This window comes from Diprion similis, chromosome 2 (genome assembly GCF_021155765.1).
Source record: "Diprion similis isolate iyDipSimi1 chromosome 2, iyDipSimi1.1, whole genome shotgun sequence".
NCBI classification, from domain to species: domain Eukaryota; kingdom Metazoa; phylum Arthropoda; class Insecta; order Hymenoptera; family Diprionidae; genus Diprion; species Diprion similis.
The window spans coordinates 13,692,691-13,707,806 of record NC_060106.1 but is presented as its reverse complement, the minus strand read 5'-3'; the positions used below and the strand labels follow the sequence as shown (position 1 = coordinate 13,707,806).

General features: G+C 37.0%; 1 protein-coding gene across 3 annotated transcripts in view; it reads right to left on the bottom strand.

The window, feature by feature from the left end:
• Window positions 1-15,116, bottom strand: part of LOC124416370 (cGMP-dependent protein kinase, isozyme 2 forms cD4/T1/T3A/T3B) — a 33,075-nt gene that overhangs the window by 1,217 nt on the left and 16,742 nt on the right. For all 3 annotated transcript variants that reach the window (XM_046897354.1, XM_046897357.1, XM_046897355.1), the window contains 7 exons: window positions 4,455-4,674; window positions 2,685-2,748; window positions 2,261-2,433; window positions 1,974-2,120; window positions 686-1,132; window positions 271-570; window positions 25-87 (listed from right to left, as the gene is read on the bottom strand). In XM_046897354.1, coding sequence (XP_046753310.1) covers window positions 25-87; window positions 271-570; window positions 686-1,132; window positions 1,974-2,120; window positions 2,261-2,433; window positions 2,685-2,748; window positions 4,455-4,674 — 1,414 coding nt within the window. The remainder of the gene's footprint in view (window positions 1-24; window positions 88-270; window positions 571-685; window positions 1,133-1,973; window positions 2,121-2,260; window positions 2,434-2,684; window positions 2,749-4,454; window positions 4,675-15,116) is intronic.

Genomic DNA, 15,116 nt, shown 5'->3' with positions numbered 1-15,116 from the left:
TATCTCCATCTCAGAATTACTTACTTATGCTTTTGTATTTCGCTAATACCACCCTTTTGATATCCCAGGCGTTCTGCAGGATTATCCCTGTAAATTTAATCAGTAATTATATGAATAGCTCTTAGTTTATCTACTATTTTAAGAACTCAATTATAATTCAATACGTGAATCACTCACACAGCGTTCAATGCCGACTCAGTACGGATTACGATTTTTCAACCAACACTAAATATAGTGTGTGCATAATTTATAATATAATTAGAATCGTACCTGCACAGTTTTTTTATTAGGGCAGTTGCATTCCGTGTAATAGACCTTGGGAATTCTATGGCATCTATTCCTTTTAATATTATGTTGTAGGTCTTCATGGGATCGGCTCCCGTGAACGGTGGTGTGCCTGTTAAGAGTTCGTACATCAGAACTCCAAGGGACCAATAATCTGCACTGATGTCATGTCCTTTGTTGAGAATTACTTCCGGCGCAACATATTCTGGAGTGCCACAGAACGTCCAGGTTTTTTTTCCGTTATCCAAATGCTTGGCAAAACCAAAGTCTACTAATTTGACATATCTGAAGTAGAAATTGATTTAAGTTACAAAATGCGGCATAGATAAACTCACAGTAATTGGACTACGATGTACGTACTTTAATGTTCATAAATTGAAAAGAGAGAATTTTAACTTACCCCTGGCTATCCAAGAGAAGATTTTCAGGCTTGAGATCTCTGTAGATAATATTCCGCGAATGAAGATAATCGAAAGCTTCCACAACACATGCTGTGTAGAATCTGGTAGTGCTATCATCAAAATGTCCTTTGTCCCTTAATACCGTCCACAATTCTCCGCCAAGGCAAGCCTCCATTAGCATGTACAAGTATTTCCTATCTTTAAAGGTTTTGAACAATTTGACCACAAAGTCACAGTCAGCCTCTCCCATAATTTTTTTTTCAGACATAATGTGCTGTTGTTGACGAGTTTCTACGATTTGTGACTTTTTCATTTGCTTCAACGCGAACGACCGGCTATTGTCGCCGGCAATTTGTACCAGTTCTACTCTGCCAAAACCACCAACACCAAGAGTCGCCAATGGACGTAAATCTTGCAACCGCAAATCTCTGAATTCCTCGTTGAGCCTATTTTCACAGGAACAGAAAAATCGTGTTAAAATATTGAGCACCTTGATGACATGAGCGAAAATGGTTTACTTTCATTGCATACTTCACTTTTACACAAGTATGCCATTCTTGTCTATAATAACTAGTATAATTATTTCACTAGATAGTACTCTAATCTATAAATCTCACCAACTAAAGCACAGAGTTTATTGAAATCGATATTCCAGAAAAACTGTAGTAAAAAGTGTTAGGTTCAAGTGTAAGCACTATTAGGAATAAGAAATCAAAACAGACATGCTCTGACATAACAGCTATCCTGTAAAAAAAAAATCGAAGATATCTTCGTACTGCACAAATTTGTACTAGCTTTTTGTGCTGGAACACATACTGCAAATACAAGTTTGTACGGGGTACACGATACTTTTCACATTTAGCAATATTATTAGGCGCTGTTTCCGCATATCCACAATTTTAATCGGATATGATATTGTTAGTCACAACTCTGAAGCGTATGGGCTTGGCATCACTGGCAAGAACTAAAGCTAGGAAATAAGCAAAGGTTGGTAGCAGTAGGTTGGAAAATGCTAGACAACAAACAAGTCAAGACACAAATGCATACAGAGAATAAGTTCATCATATTTACCCATCCTACAATCCTTAGAATTAATAGACAGACAATATAACACACTTCTTGAGTTAAGCATGAAACATAGTTTTAATATAGATTTTTTCATTATTTGGTTATTAAGTTGTTCACTAATTAGTGTAAAGCGTTAACTTTGGCAAGATAATTGCACTTTGAGATGATAATAAACCCATGATTGAATAGTATAAATTAAAAAAATGTCGTAATAATTACCTTCTGCGTACTACCAGCTCATCCCTGTATCTAGTTTTAATTTCGTCTAAAGAGGAAATTAGTTGTTTGAATGTTTCCTGATCTATAACTAAGCAGCTCACACCATCTGGGTCATCAGCTATAATATTGGCAGTCCTAAGATCGTCCCTGGAAAGTAAATAGATCGATCAGTTCCGCATCATGAAACTGCTTTTTTAGAGCAGAGAATATTTATTTTGGGTAATTTCCAAAAGCCAATCATTTCTGAGGCATAATATTTTTGTAAAAATTAAATAGTAACAACTTACCCCTGCAAAGCTTTTTCTCCAAAGAAATCACCCTTGCTCAAGGTTCGAATAAACTTTTCCTCAGTGGTATCAGGTTGTTTAATCGTGACGCGCACCTGCCCTCTACTTATGATAAAGAACGTATCGCCTCTTGCACCTTGTCTGATTATGTAATCTCCGTTATTGTAGAAAGTCTGTAATAAATAACAGTTCATATTGTCAAGAAAACGCGGCGTATGGATGGCTTAGTTATAAAATCTGTCTTCTCAATTATGCCCAAAATGTGACAGTGTAACAATATTACGACACGAGGCAAAAGCCAATTCAACAAATTGACACTCTACTACACAGCGTTGAATTCCGTTGATTCTACTCCAACTCTGGCAGATTAATATTACTTCGTCATCTTGACTCACTGTTCCAAAATATTATTTACGATGCTCACCTCTTCTAAAACGTCTGAGATTTTTATGAGGGTTTCTTCGGGCAGGTTTTTGAAGATGGGAACGCTGAAATTAAACAAACATAAAACATTCATTGTTTTAATGATATATATGCTTATAAAAATTATACGTTGGTATATTTACACTTTACATGCTCACTCATCACATATGTTATTTACAGAAAAGCACACTTTCTTGTGTATTGCGCGAGAATCGTTACTTTTCATTGCATAGCATTGAATATTTAGCAAACAAGTATTGCGCTTTAACGTGAAAACGCAGTGATACAAATTATTAAAAATTCTCTACAATGAATGATCAAATTGATAAATTATCTGGCACATTTTTCGTGTATACCTGTACGTTATAAGCATATTGAAGTTGTCTCACGAATAATAATAACATATTATTTTCTTCTGTCGTTCCATTGCTCTACTAATGACCGTCTAATTATGGATCTGAGTATTTTTACATCTGTTGGGATTTTAGGCACAAAATTTGCTTAGCTGGTATAAAAAAATTGAGGCGTAAAAAAAGAAAAAATTAACCAGATAAAATAAGCGATACTTATACTATGTCCGTTCATTACAATTCTTTTCGGATTCTGCCGTTTACACGTATTACTGAGACCTGAATAATTTATATTTACGATGCAATATTGCCCAAGTGTGGTACTTTTGAGATTCCACATTGATTACCTTATACATTTACGAAATAAAAATATCGCACAATTAGCAACGTATCGTCGACATAGCTTGTTAAAATCGTTAGATATGAAAAAAAAGAACGATGTTTTTTAACAAAAAGCTCAATCTATACAATACGGATTCGCAAATTAAAACGTGTGTGAAGACTAAGGAATAATATGAAAGACGAAAAGGAAATTAAGAAGAAGCTTCGATGACAGCAAGATAAATGTAAAAAGTAAAAATAACAAAAAAATTTCCGAGTATTTCAGGAGTGCGTTGACTCTCAATCGAAGTTGGCCGTCTGACAAAGCAGTCAGGTGAAAAGGTAAAATTTGTAAATGGCAGAGTGATGAGGCTGCAGATCATTTGCGCTATTTATACAGCTGGCTCACCCTATCTATATAGCATACACGTATTCGTACCATCTCAAAGAGCTTGCCCGTCCTCAATTTATTATTTTCAGCATGTCAAATCGCCGGTCCAGACCTCGCGACTCCATCATTTTCTAAGCAGCAGTGAGTGTGTAAATGTGTTGGGGGAGGGTAAGTGTTTGTGTGAGGTATACCAAATTTGCCGGTGATGTTCTATTTTAAAATCCATTCAATCGTTTTGGTATCCTTTCAACGGATTACGCAATTGAAAAATAACCTGCATTTCAGTAAACATTCCAGCGTTTATACAGAGTCGCAAAGCTTTTCGTGTTTTTTGCCTGCCGCGTAAATCTGTCAACTCAATCCAACTTATAATCTGATGAATGTTATTTATATAGTATACATAAATACTTTGTGCCATTTTCGTATTTATTATTATTCTCATGGAAAGAATAAACTATACGCACACACACACACACACACACATTACGCTCGAAAGTAAATTCAGCAACGTTTCGCATTATGAACTTGAGGATAATAATTGTTCATTGTAAAACAAGTGTATCTATTCAGGCCAATAAATTAACGGATGAAAGAATCACCGCTTTGATGACAACGGGTTTTGTTAAGTAAATTTACGGATGTCACGTGTCTGACTTGATTCTAATTCAACAAAGTTTGAGACGGTAACGTGTGTATAATAAGAAATTACCTCTTGAGGAAGTCGGTGTATTCGGTTTGGCGAGAAAGTCCAGTCCTCATCATGATAGTCTGGAAGCATTGACGATCAATGGCCCACAATTGGCAGTCGGTCGCAGCTGTTATGGTGGCTGTTCTTTTACAATTGTATAAAATTGCCAATTCACCGAGGACTTTAACCGGCGCCAGTGTACTGAGGTATTTCCCATCTCTCGATACTTCGACCTTGCCCTCTGTAAAATAAAAAAAAAATTTTATTCGAAATTAGAAGACAATAAATCAATCATACATATGTTAACGGTGAAGTCACAAGGGATTCTAAAAATTTCCAAATCCGTGTCATTTTCCTTTGTGAATATTTTTTTTTATTCACCTGCAAGTACAACGTTAATTGATTAATTTTTCAATTAAATATTTCAGTATTCTCATTTTTATTATTAGTGAAGGAAATCAATTTCACTATCCTTTTCAATTATTTATAAACGTAACTAGTATAGCTATAAATCTGTTATAAAATATTATACACCGATTGTTATTACAGGAAATGTTTATCGTGAGGAAAACGTTTCAAAGTGTTCCGAGAAATAGATAACTGCTTACGTTTGAAGCCAATCGTGTGTCAACAAATAAGTGTGTGTGTAATTATAGTTGCAGCCCGAGCATGATATACAAAGCTGGATACGTATATAATTTATATACCTTCCACGTATAATAAAACATTCGCAGCCGTTGCCGCGATGAAAGTAAAACCAAACTCTATTCTTTTTTTCTCTCCTTCCTTCATTACATGCACGTGTTCTGTGAACTAACTCGTACTTGCAAGAATTACCACTCGTGGTAGATAGATTATACGTATACGTGCGCGCTGAATTAGGTAACGCGGAATTGGGCAACTCGAAATCGCGGCGAATGCCGGCCCAGCGATTTAACAGAGATTTCTTATCGTGCCACTTTCAAATTGCTCACCGCAATTTTATAAACAAATTTTGTAAACTGGAACGAGGATAACATAAAAAAACACGAATACAGGACTGACATTATACGTAGACAAATTTGGACAACGTGCACCTCTCGTGAAGGCGACCACATCATCATAATGGTTGGTTTTCCAACAGATGGGACGAATTGACCAATTCTCGGATATTTGAAGATTTCAAAAAACAAGTTGACCTATTCACTTCAGTTTACCAGGTGAGGAGACCTGATAAGAATAGTTTACAGTTGACAAAGTCACTGTACGTAGCAATTCAAGGCTTATCACTGTTCCAGGATACCTATAGTATAATCTTATTACAGCAATTAAATATAGGTATTCGATTGACGTGTCATTAACTAATTCTCTTCCAATTTGCTGCTACGTACGATAGAATAAAATTGATATACAATGCTGCGGTATTAGTCCTACTCTACGATATAAGCCTAGTGTATTCATTTTTCTAAATATATCCGCAACCCGCCAAGCAACAATTAACAGCCTATGAATAGGACTCATCGAAACCATCCAAGAACCCGTGAAGATAAGCGTGCGAGTGGAGGTACAGTAATAAGGCGCAACGTGAGGTAGGTCTGGGATTTGAAAGCCGGGCTGGTTGGAAGAGAAGGCAATAACCGCGGTAAGAAGAAGGAGAAGAAGAAGAAGATGAAGAAGAAGAAGAAGGACCAGCTATTTAAACGCAAGACGGAAGAAAACAGGGGCGGAGGTAGGAGGGAGGGAGAGAGAAAGAAAGAGAGAGAGAGAGAGAGAGAGAGAGAGAGAGAGAGAACGTTATCAAAAGAACCAGAGCTGTAATACGAAGTTTTCCCTATACGTGGTTACCGGCCAACGAAAAGAAAGTGGTTATAAAAAGAAGAAAAGAAGAAGAAGACACGGTTGTTAAGCGGTGAAGAAGCCAGAGATAAAGGGTCGGCTAAATGGAACCCTTTATATGTGTGATGCCTTTCAAGCTGTGCAAACAGGCAGCGAAGTTACGATGCCTGTGGAAAATAAACAAACTATAACCAAGGTTTTATAATGCTCGTTGGTACACATAGGATATAAGTTTTTGGAACGGTCGAGCAGTTTTAAGCGAGTAGCTAAGTACTTTTTATCCGCCGGGCATAAAATATGATACGTTTGCACCGCCCGTGACGACGACGTCTATTATGTCGTATCATTATGGTTAACGAGTAACAACGTTTAGTTCAACAGTTATAAATTTTGCGATACTAATTATTATGCCAATCGACTACGTGTCGATATACGCCCATAGAAGCTGGTGAACGGAAGTGCAGGCGAGACAAGTAAGCTCCTTACAAGTATAAGGCGTAATGTCTAACTCGTTGTCGAAAGCTTTCACGACGTGAACTCGGAACCACGTGATTACTACTCTCCACGAGGAAAGTGAAATGTAAATTATATTGGCATTGCCTCGACACGCGGGAAATTAAAAGATCGTGAATTTATGCAGATCGCGAGCTGGATATCGATTACATGTGAATCGAGCGAATGTGTCTCGAATGTGTTGAATTCCTATCTTGGAGTAGATCACACATCGTTAGGAGCCTCTCAGCTGCTACAACCCAGGATCCAAAAAGCGGGAGACCGTGAGACGAGAAAAATGATGAGAAGTCTGGGGCGAATGTAATATAAAAAATTATCCTCAAATTACAGGTTCACGTTAGAAATTTTCGATCACAAAATTGATATCGGTATTTGTATAATTTATAGCGTAGTGTCAAGATACTTTTGGATTAAATTCTCTGCAACGTTTCCTTCTGCACGCTTTCCCGGTGAAGTAAACTTATTAGATCTTTTCCCGACTTTCCCGACTTTCTAAGTTTGCGACAACCGTGAGTTAATTCTCAAATCGAGGAACTATAAAAATTCAACAACGATGTCTTTCACTTCTGTATAATAATCTGAATAATTTATCGACGAGATATTACTAGATTCCATGCAGCCATAAATTATAACGAAACATGCGTATGAGATACGCTAATAAATACACGCGCTCATTCGATTGAACAATGCCCACCGAAGAATTATTATACATATATATGTATATACAAGTCAGTAGTTCCATGAACGTTTATCGAATATATCAAGAAAAGATACGAAGCATGTTGACCACTATCGTTAAACTATGAACCATCCTTCGTCTGACGTTGATTCGAAATTTATTGAATACACGCACGACAGCCGTCCGAAACAATTTCGTCAAGACCCCCCTGCTATAAAGATGGAGAGCAAGATCGAGGGCAATACAATTGTTACTAAGTGAAGTTATATTATGCAATAGAAATCAACAGCACAAGTTTATTTATTTATTTGTTCATTTCAGCTGTATAAATTTCTCGATTACGTGCGACACGTAGGTAATATTCACACGTATATCTATATCCCAAGTGCATAATATACTTTCGCGGCATGTAAGAAGTACATATGGACGTTACTTACACTGAAAAACCGTGTTGACATACAAGGATTGGGAAACAGTTGTTACGAACTCCGGTTTACCGGCGACACTGTGTACAATATACGATCATACGTACAAATAAGATACCTAAATTCGTGCTTTGTCATTCCCAAATATTGTTTCAACTTTGCTTTATATCTCAGGCTGTTCACCTGCGGTCGTTTCGTGTACATAAACGTTAATGATAATAATAACACCCACAAATAAAAGTATGTTGTGCCAGTATCGAGATCCACCATTTCCTATGTATTTCGAGTTTTTTTGGTTATTGCGAGATTTAGATATGACCTACACGTGTGGATATAGATGCTGTTACGTGAGAAAAAACTCCCAAATTTCTCCTTTTTTTTTAAGGGGAATTGATCACAATTAATGTGATCTGAACACAAGTCTATGAAATTTATTGGTTTCACTTCTTAAACTTAGTACTTTATTTAAATCGATTTTATGTATTCTCTATTTTTAACTATCGGAATTTAACTATATCGTGTCGATTAATCTTTAAAGTTTAAACTCAGTCTCCACGAATAGAATGACTTCAATTTAAGCACGTATTCATCTGCTTTTGAATCGCCTAATAAATCACGTTTCCAATATTCTGTAACTAAACGTATAATTTCCGGTTATGTTTGAAGAATTTTTATCACATCCTGCCTGAGTATATTCTTATACATGTCAAACCGCGATAACTAATGAAATGTTTTCCTCTTTATGACAGCTGCATAATAAACATCATATCCGTGATAGAATTCTTTTAAACTTTATCGACTTACTGCTCGAAATTATTCTTGTCATTTTTCCTATTCGCTACGTCGATACGAATTGCTACTAGATTCATCATTATCAGCACCCTTTTCGGGTAAAAATTTGCTCGAATTTCAAAATGGATCATGTAATAAAAAGAGATTCCCATATACACCAATGGCCAAGGAAGAAAAAATAATTTATACAAAGCTCTGGAATTGTTTAGATCCGTAAAGTAGGATTCTCAGTCTATGGTGTCAGAGATATAGACGTAATAAGTTCTCGCACTTGAGGCAAGAGGCTTCCGTCCAGTTTCCCAGACCGGAACAGCTCTCGCAAGTTGGATAACTCCACGACTTGAATCGCTTTTATAATTATCCGCAATCCAGCGCGAAGCTTTCGCGATGATAAAGGCAATAAATTCACTCGTTAATCGGCGTTCGCAAATATTTATCAACCGAATACACCGTCCGGGGTGATATACATAATATATATATATATATATATACATAGTGAGTCGAGTAAACATTTCGAATATCCATAAGTGGGAAATATGGGTTACGTACATCCATATACGTACTATACCTTATACATTCAAATTAACTGACACGCATCTCTAGATATATAAATTACGAGAGAAAGACCCCGTATTTTTGCCTTTCATCGGCAAAATTATCAGTTGCGAGTAAGTTGAAATAAAAAAAATTAAATAAAATAATGGCAAGATATCACGACTTTGCTAAACGAATTTATAAAACGGTGACCGAGATGCGTTGAAACGTTAAATGTGACCAGCGTGACGTAGAGGCTTGTTAATTTTACGCCGTGGTCAGTTTAATCATCCAATTGAAACGGACTTGGATTGCCGTTGCAGATTATTTTCAAGAATCTGTATTATACCTATAGAAGTGCGACGAAGAATCTCAAAGAAGTAGGATTTGCGTAGGTGTCGTATTACGGTCTCAATTTTATTCAACTGGATTACGAGATGAGCTTTAAAGATTGCATATTCTATGCATTTGTATGCATATCACGCTTATAGACGATGTCCAAGTCGTCAGATCTTGCGGATTCGCTGTACATGTATGAAGAATGAGGGAGAGAGAGAGAGAGAGAGAGAAATATGCCATCTCCGATGACATCACGGGAAGAAAACTAGGCCAAGATAACCGAGCTCCAGTTTCTATCTAGCGGTTCCCTTCCACAGTACAGCTATACAGCAACTTACGTTATAGAATAGAATTACAAGTACACATCACATCTGACGCAGCATAAACACAGCGAAAGATCTCGCGCACTTATGTAGGTTGGAATTTATCTATAATATTGGTGCTCATCGCTGGATTTATATATGTTTATATAAAAACATTGCAGGAACATTCTATTGAATAGATATATTATAGAGAATCGAGATGAATTTTGAACATGGAATTAGACGGATCGTTAACTACCTGCTGCACTTAACCTTTAGAGTGCCGGAGTGTCCCAAAGGAGCCAGCAAGTAATTCGGAAACTCCACCGAACGTGTTGACTATTTATATACATAAATCATAAGGAGCTGAATCTGGCACAGACAAAATTAGCAGCTAAATGTGTTCAACTTTTTATAAATAAAAAAATGCAGTTCAGTTTTATCCTTGTAATTCTATAAAAGCATTTTTTTTTTTTTTTTTTTTTTTTTGGATTTCATCAACTTATTCAAACGAACATTACAACATTTTGTAGCAAATTCCAGCTGCTAGGTTCAATCTCGTGTGAATGATACCTCTAAAAAAAAACATTAAATTTGGCGGGAAAAATTCCAACTCTTTAAAGGTTAACCTGTGATGAAGAATTATATTGGCGAAACGCAATTGTAAACCAAACTTTTGTTCCCCAAGCTGCGACTGCACGATTAAGTAAGCCAAAAGGTTTTTCGTGCTTCTTGAACGTAATATAAAACGAGGTGCATGCAGGCACAACCTTAGGGAGAAAATTTTTGCACCGACTGGGGAAGTCCGAGGTCTCATTCCTTATACGTGGTGCTCTGTTATATAGATACCCAACTATTTAGCATCGGTTAACATGTATTGTTCACGAGACTGCTTTCACTTTCTCGCGTTCTTCGTGGGCCGATCGGCAGGTCGAGAGTCCGCTTCGTGCGTTTCATCGTCTCTTAATATTTCGCAAATTTGTTAAGACCGCGGTAAACGCTAAAAATATAATCCACTCGCACGATGTGTCTTTGCGTATAATTTTCTTCGGATTATTTATCGATTTAATTTCGGATTTAGTGTCTCTGGAGAATATTAAGACGATTTTTATCGGTTAGACGATTCTTTTCACGCAGCAAGTATATAATACATACATGCACGATGTCCCAATTCTTTGAAATTTGTTGATATTCTTTCCTTTATACATATAAATCATACCGTACAGCGAGGTGTTATAACTTTTACAGGCAAATGTCGACTTTCGCTGTGTCATCGTGTGTATAATAAATCCTGAGGAGCGACGGAAGGGGCCGTTGTGCACACGATGCAGTGTAACGAGTTGAATGAAAAAATTATGACACTGTCGCTAATGTACTTAATAAAAACCTCGACTTACGTCATATTATTACACACATCGTGCCTTATTAAAATTATTTGATATTAACGCGTGGCAATAGATTTGCGACGTTTTTTCATCACAACTGTATATTTCATAATCTTGTTGTACATCTACGTAAAGGTGTATATATGCACGTACGTGTGTGTATATACAGAGTAAATGTTTCATTAAGGGGGAACTACAGTGAAATTTTGATAATATCGAGTTTTTGATTTTTGAAACGACTATAAAAGATGTGATCAAAAATTCCTCGCAACAAAAATTATATTACGGTAGTATGTGTCCTGAAAAAAAAATTCAATCACCTATCAAAATTTCACTGTAGTCCCCCCCATAATAAAGTGGGGATATTTATAGAACAACGAAGACGATTGACAATCGTGTTTCTCTTCGTACAAAAAGGCGGGATAGTAAAATAATTCGCAATTAATACGTCGACGTGTATGAACGTTGCTACTGGCAAGTGTATCTATATTTAAGATAGATTTTAGTATGTCGTAAACGTCAACGGCTGATTCACAATCGCGCGGGGATAAATTTTCAACCATTAAAATATAAATAACGAAAAAGATTCGAGAGAGGATGAATGAATAGTAAATAGTATTCATAGTATTAATAGAAGAATCTCTTTCCTTTACCGCGTTATTTATCCTATCGTCGCTAATTAAGGGTATATTTGAAGGGTAATCAAGGCAGAACTGTGCAAGTGCCATCATTAAGATTTTCCAGACAAGCAAAGAAACTCCCCCAAAATTTGATTGATTACAAAAGTTCAGGGCTGATTCCCGAGAGAGACTACATCGTTTTACCTTGTCACCGTTCATTTATATTCAGATTTACACTGCAGAACCTTTCACGAACGGTGAAATCCTGCAGTTCACGTTACGATATTTTCATTGCCAAATAATAGACTCCATCTCGCCAATTCGCTCGAGGATCAACAGTAACGGTTAGAAGTAATACTTATTCATTTTTCCACCCCGAATTAGTTACCAAAGTTTTAAAAGTTTACCGATCACACATGTAATAGTGTGTATACAGAGAGGAGATGCATTCAATTACTTTTTAATGGAAGCTCATGAAATTCGATGTATGGTGACTGTAGTATAATACGCACTACTGCTGCATTTGGTCGAAATAAAAGATCAAAGCAGTCACAAGACAAGAGCGACGTTAAAAAAGGACGTGCATAATTGCTATATATATACGGATGCACGTTGTAGGTATAACTATAAATTATATAAACTGCTGCTGCGGTAGCAAAGACGGGTTATAAGTGGATAAAAATGACACATAATACATGTATACATTCACAGTATATGGTATACATAGATATGTATAATGAAATCGCGCAACCTTGGTGAAAGGTTATTCGAACCGCGAGGATTCTCAGCCTATTGCCACCTACATTTGTGTGCATTCGCTCCTCCTCGACGATTAGCCGATGCCGCGTCAAGATTTTCTGCAGAATCGTTTAAACCTGATTTGTTCTTAATGGGTTAGGCGGGTATCGAAGGCTGAAAAAAAGCATATTTTCACTAATTTTTTTCTCGCATATATATCAAATGAAATATTTAAAAAATAATGAAAAACGAACATTTCACAAAGTGTCCATCAGATATGTATCTTTCGTATATGCTAAAAAGTTTACATAAAATATTTCATTTGATAGATCATGCGAAAAAAATTAGTGAAAATAAGCTGTTTTTGAACTTTCGAAACCCACCTAACTCCTTCATATATAATTGCGCAGCGATGCACGCGAGTTCGCGGTGTTAAACCGCGTGTACAACGCGGGCTTCTTCTCCGCCACATCCAGGTATGAATGTGTACGTATATACGTACACAGTTTATAACTGAACTGAAATTAACTCGTAATTCAATACCGTTCGAGAGCTGGAGCTCGCAGAGATAAAATAAGATACTTCACGCGTTCTCCTTGCTCTGTTACAGGGAGTCAAGCTGGCCATTGTCTGTCCAGCTGGTATCGTGTTTCATAATAACTTTAACTGTGAATGCCCAAGAGCTGTACCGCGACTATATTAGCCCGCTGTATTATCGCGTTACGATTCAATTGTCATGGGATAATTTTTTTCATTTATTATTTATTATTATTTTTCTCATTATTATTTTCCTTTGGCAGAAAGTAGTTATGTTCTACACGTAACAAGCCGCGGGAAGAGAGAAAATATATGTATTTATATAACGCGAGCATGTTTCACGCGTTTTTCTGTGCGTGTTTTTCGTACAGAAAGACCTCGTTGCTATGACGGTAGAGTGAGTCTGCGAATGCGGATGCACGGAGTACAGATAAGACCACTTTTAAGTCCTAGGAGTTAAGAGCGTTCTTTTCTGTACTGCGCGCATGCGCTGATGCGAACAAATCTAACGTTGCGCGACTCTAACCTCACTTTCGTGCTGCGTAAAAAACGCGGAGAATTCTCTTGTTATATAAAGAATCGTGTTCAATAAAAAGGGTACAGCTTTTCGCCTGGCGTATTTGCAATATTCGACTTTGTCTCACATACAACTGATATTGCAAATTTACGATCGGCCCGAAAATACAGAGTTTGCCTCCTTGTTATACAATATACTATTATTTCATGGCTATCCTGCAATTTTATATACGGCGCTGAACCGGTAGCTTCTATATAATTAAACGTCATCGCTCGATCAAAGTATATTGCAGAACACAAAAGTGATGCACGGTAACTCGAGTATAAGTTATAGGTTCGTCTAGATGGCTGCGGTAGCAAAAACTAACTAACCATACGTACACGTGGAAGCAACAAGAATTCTGCCCGCTACGAAAATCGATTAATTTTTTTACAACTCTTACACATATACAGAATGTGTATGGGAACTCATGCTTCGGTTTGGTTAAACCGAAATTTGACTGCATACGCATGTATTACTAAAACTGGCCTCGGAATTAGAGGCGCTAATTACTCGCGATGAATACTGGATGTATCGATCCGTTGCCTGTAAGATTTATACACACATACTTTATAACGCAGCAGAAAATCAGAATATTATAACGATGAATAAATTTACGGTAAATTTAACCGCGACACGAACGAATTTACTCATACACGTACGTAATAGTTTATTATTTATCTACACGCGACGAGTATGCATAATCACATTCGCGCCAATCTCTCTCTATATATATATATACCTATACAACATTAGCGCACATAAATATAATATAATCGTTCGCAAAAAAGGGAAGAAGAAAAAACAAATGGCAAAAATTTAACCGCTAATTTGGGCAATCGTTAAAAAAGAATTTCTCCGCTCCCGCGACACAATCGAAAACAGCAGCTAATAATAAATACGTGACTGCATTCACCTGCAGCGATACTGGTGAGTACGAATTAGCGGTTCAAGGTTCATTTTTAATATCAACCGGTTTCGATGCTGCATGGCGCGATTCTTCCAAGGATATACTGCTTTACAGGTATACATACAACTATTCGTAAGAGACGGATTTAGTCGCGATTAGTCACATCTGGTGATCTTCTCGGCCTCACACTCCACCGGAAGATACGTTTTCCCGAGTTAAGCGTGTCGGCGAGCAAATCTCCTGCACTAGGTGTACCTACAGCTGCTCCAAGGCAACCACTAATTGTAAGTAAGTGTATATGATGTATATGTACGTGGTGTGTACAGTACATTACAGATCACCGTGACACGAACGATGACGGATAACGATGGTTGGTTGGCCAAACCGTAAAGCCAACGATTATTCCAACTTCCCGTTAAAAAGAAACTAATCGATTCATTTCCTCATGCCTACCTCATTCTCTCGATATTTCTTCCCTCTCTGCACTATCACGTGCGTAGCCTAACGGTCAGAGATACCAACGGATTGCAAATCATCC